Raw genomic sequence first — 4,596 nt, 5'->3', positions numbered from 1 at the left:
CTCTTGCCTCAGCCTCCCAAGTAGCTGGGATTACAGGGATGCATCACCATCCCTGGCTAATTTTTTGTATTTAGTAGCGACGGGGTTTCACCATGTTGGTCAGGCTGGTCTTGAACTCCTGACCACAGGTGATCCACCAGCCTTGGCTTCCCAAAGTGCTGGGATTAGAGGTGTGAGCCTCCATGCCCGGCCATCTCCCTATACTCTCTGGACATCATTCCACAGTGTCACCTCAAACACTTGGTAGCCTAGTGTCCTCTCTTGCCTTTCAGATGTTTTAGCAATTCTCTCAGTAGATGCCATGGAAAATGAAAAATTCATATTATCCTTTTTGCTTACTATTTCAGTGTATTATTCAGAATGAAGGAAAATTTTTAAAGTCCACTTTTGAAGTTATATTTTGATTCATTAGCTCATTTATTTTAAACTCACCCTGAAGTCACCTAATTGTAAAGGCATAACTATTTACCTGATTGAAATGCCAAGTACTTTAGTTTCTTCACATCAAATTCTTTGGGTTTTATTTAAATTTCATGTCTATATTGACAAATGAATGACATCATAAGTTCTGTTAACATGTTATGTGTTAAAGACAATGCTTAGTAACAACAATCACAAAACTTTAAAATGTGTTGTTTTATAAGGATTGAATGATACCTGCAAACTTTTTTAAACATCAAACCAGTCCTTCATGAAGGACATTTCTATTTACAATGAATAGGTAAGGTTCTGAAGTTGAGGTTGTAGAATAACTTAGCTCTCATTTCAGTATTCCAGAATTTCCCCCTATGCAATGCTTGGGTTGTGGGTAATTTGAGCTACACAGAGAAAGGCAATGCATTATATCAGAAGAGAAAGCAAATAGGTCCAAAGTGAAATCAGGTTGCATCGTATCTCTTTGGGAAGACATTTGTATAGCCACAATGAATGTTACTTTAGACCTTGATTTTTATAATATTCTTTTTAGGATACCTAATTTAATGTTGACAAGTGAACAAAATCTGGCCACGGTAAAATTTTTCATGAGACTATTATCCTGTCTCAACAGGCCTCCTTGTATCAGTCCTCCATAGACAGAAGCCTGGAAAGACCCATGAGGTAAGAATCTCATTATGTTGTAGCAGAATGTTCTATACCAGTGGTTTCTTTTCAACAATAAAATGATTCAGTGAAGTTGCAATGAGTATTACGTATCACTCATTTTCATTTGAATGCCATGCCTCATGAAGTCGTTTTATTTTGCTTCTGCATCTGTGATGCAGATATGATCATTTCAAGAATTTCTAAAAAATTAGTGAACTAATTATAAATTCCTTCCCAGACAGAAATCCTTCTCTTCCCTCGCTTCCCTGTACCCAGTTTCCTTTTCTTTAGATGGGAATTACAAGTAACTAATTTTCAATGTTGTAAAGTATTATAATTGTAAAATTATAATAATATATTTGAAAAAAATATATAGATGAAAGAGTGTTATACACATATTTGTTAGTTACACTCTGACCACACAAATCAGAAATGCTTTTATTAATACTCCCCGTACATGAGGGTTCACCATATGCCAGGCATAAGTACAAAACATATTCAGTCCTAAGACAATACTATAGTTAAATACGGTTGTCCCCACTTTATTTCCGAGGAAAGTGACACCTAGGCTCAGTAACTTACCACATTTACACAGTAGGCAAGGAGAGAGAAAAAAGCAAAATTGAGGCAAGATAGCTTGTACCCGCTAGGCCTAACTTCCCTCAGAGTCCGCTTGAGGTCAGTTCTGTTAGCTTTAAATATCACAGTTACTTTAAAATATTACAAAATTCAGACATCGTTCAATAGCAATATTGAATAATACAGACTCCCAGCCATATTGTGCCATCAATAACAAATATTTCTGTAGTAGCATTAATTTACCCACCTATGTAGATTTCCTTGCGAATCGGGTCCCTCGTCAACTGGCTTTCTGATGCCATCCAACGACAGTAACAACCCTGAGAAAGGAACCCTCAAACCCCTTCTTTTTATCTTGTGCTCCTACCTGTGCACCTAAAACACTTGAATTTTAGAGTTTTAATCTGATCTAAAGATTGCCGTAAAGACACACAGACCCTCACACGACAGGACAGTCACAGCAAAAACAGGTCTAGGAGATGCAGCGTCCTCCCCGGAGAGGACGAACCAGTTCTGAGGTCCGCCCCTCCGCTTCCGTGCATCCCAGACACGTGTGTTCGCTTCACCATTTGTAAAACTGAGACAACAGCACATACCTCAAAGGTTTGCTGTGTGGACTAAAAAGACAAAAACGTAAGTAAAGCACATAGCATTCTGCTGGGCCCCAGAGGAGCTGGGGTTGCCGCGGTGGCTGTCATCACTGTCGCCTACACAGTCCTTGTCGAAGAATCCGGTGATTTCACGCACACTACGCTGTGTCATATGTGGCTCCATTCGCTAATGTTTGTGTTCGATGATACTATACTCAAACTCAAAACCAGGACAGACATTCCCTGCCTTCTAGACTAGTTTATGCAACTGGGGGAAGGAATCTTTAATAGTTAATTTGCTGACCAGATTACTGGTACTGATGATTGATTGATTGACTGACGAGACAGGGCTTGCTCTGTTGCCCAAGCTGGAGTGCCGTGGTGCAGTCAGGGCTCACTGCAGCCTCGAACTCCTGGGCTCAAGCCATCCTCCCACCTGAGCCTCCTCATAGCCGGGACTAGGACTACAGGCGCGTGGCACTACTGGCTAATGTTTTTATTTTCTGTAGAGATAGGGTCTCACTAGGTTACCCAGGCTGGTCTCAAGCTCCTAACCTTGAGCCATCCTCCAGCCTTGGCCTCCCAAAGTACTTGATTACAGACATGAGCTATCATGTCCAGCCTTCATTCATTATTTAAATGGAAAATGTTGGAATTCCCATATAAGGTCTTCTAAAGCTAAGATGATAGGACAAGCTGCAGGCAACCCTTGAGGTGAGAGAAGTTTGCCTCTCCTGATGTCTTTTTTTTTTTCAGCTCCTTCCTGCATTTGATATGCTCCTCTGAATATATTCATGTTGTTAGAACTCCGCTTTACAGAGAAAAGATACAGGCTAAAAATTATAACACTGAATTCTCAATCACAACATATTACACCATAGGAGAACGTTGACTTTCCAAGATGTTTAAAAACATGTTCACACAAAAACCAGCAGGGGGTTTTTTGGGCAGCATTATTTATAATTGCTAGAACTTGAAAGCAACCAAGATGTCCTTCAATAGGTGAATGGTTAAATTGTGGCGCATCCATGTAATAGAATGTGACTCGGCAATACGACAAAATCTGCTACTGAGTGACAAAAATACGTGGAAGAACCTTAAAAGTATATTACTGAGTGAAGGCATCCAATCTGAGAGGCCACATTCTGCGTGGTATCAACTGGGCGTGGTGAAAAGGCAACACTGTGGAGGCCGTGGAGGGATCAGTGGCGGCCAGGATGGGCGGGGGGCGGGCGGGGGGCGGGCGGGAGGAGAAGCCAGAGAACAGAGGCTTTTCATGGTAGTAAAAATTTTATATGATTGACGCATTAATGATGGACACACATCATTATACATTTCTCAAAACCTATAAAATGTTTAAAATGAAACGTGAACTCGAATGTAAATTACAGACTTGGGATGAGGATGTGTCAAGGTAGATGCATCAGTTGTAACCATGTACCCCACTAATAGAATATGTAAATGATAAGGGACACTGTGCAAGAAGGAAGGACTATAAGGAAACTCTCTACACTTTCCAATCAACATTTCTGCAAGCCTTAAACGTCTCTAAAAAAACTAAGTCGGCTGGGCACAATGTCTCACGCCTGCAATCCCAACACGTCAGGAGACTGAGGCTGAATCACTCGAGCTCAGGAGTTTGAAACTAGACTGGGCAACATAGTGAGACTGTCTCTATATAAACAAAAATTTAAAAAAATAGCCGGGCATGGTGGTACACACCTGTGGTCCCAGCTACTCAGGAGGTTGAGACAGGAGTATCCCTTGAGCCCAGCAGTTTGGGGCTGCAGTGAGCTGTGATTGCACCTGGGTGATGGAGCCAGAAGCCATCTCAAAATAAATAATAAAGCCTATTGATTTTTTAAAAGATCCTTCTAGAGAAATCATGTTGAATGTCAAGGGATGAGTTCCTAGCAATGTGGTTTTGCGGGTAGAGGTTGAAGAGTTATGCCATTGTCACTGGCACATGCCACTGGTTTTTCTGGTGCACACCTTACCCTTCTCCACTGGCAATCAAACAGCTGCTGCTTCCTTCTTTCAGTTCTGCAAGCACGGCCAGTGACTTCAGGAAACGGAGGAAGAGCGAGCCTGCGGTGGGTCCACCACGGGGCCTGGGAGATCAAAATGCGAGCAGGACCAGCCCTGGCCGAGCGGACCTCCCGGGATCAAGCACTACCCTTACAAAGTCTTTCACTAGTTCTTCTCCTTCTTCCCCATCGAGAGCAAAAGGTGAGCAATAGTAAATGAAATCGCAATGATTTACTAGTTTACGTTTTAGCCTAGAGCACTGCGTGAAAGCTGGCCCAGTGATAGCGGCATGGGCCAGCTCCCATCTACAGTGTCT

At 42.0% G+C, this 4,596-nt stretch overlaps 1 protein-coding gene across 50 annotated transcripts in view; it reads left to right on the top strand.

Moving 5' to 3' along the window:
• Positions 1-4,596, top strand: part of SORBS2 (sorbin and SH3 domain containing 2) — a 232,235-nt gene that overhangs the window by 173,826 nt on the left and 53,813 nt on the right. For all 50 annotated transcript variants that reach the window (XM_032298821.1, XM_032298818.1, XM_032298819.1 and 47 more), the window contains 2 exons: positions 1,049-1,098; positions 4,294-4,481. In XM_032298821.1, the coding sequence (XP_032154712.1) occupies positions 1,049-1,098; positions 4,294-4,481 (238 nt within the window). The remainder of the gene's footprint in view (positions 1-1,048; positions 1,099-4,293; positions 4,482-4,596) is intronic.

The sequence above is a fragment of the Sapajus apella genome, unplaced genomic scaffold, assembly GCF_009761245.1.
Source record: "Sapajus apella isolate SASKATOON/1434 unplaced genomic scaffold, GSC_monkey_1.0 scaffold39, whole genome shotgun sequence".
Lineage (NCBI taxonomy): Eukaryota > Metazoa > Chordata > Mammalia > Primates > Cebidae > Sapajus > Sapajus apella.
The sequence above is the reverse complement of the archived record's forward strand: the minus strand, read 5'-3'. Positions and strand labels throughout refer to the sequence as shown.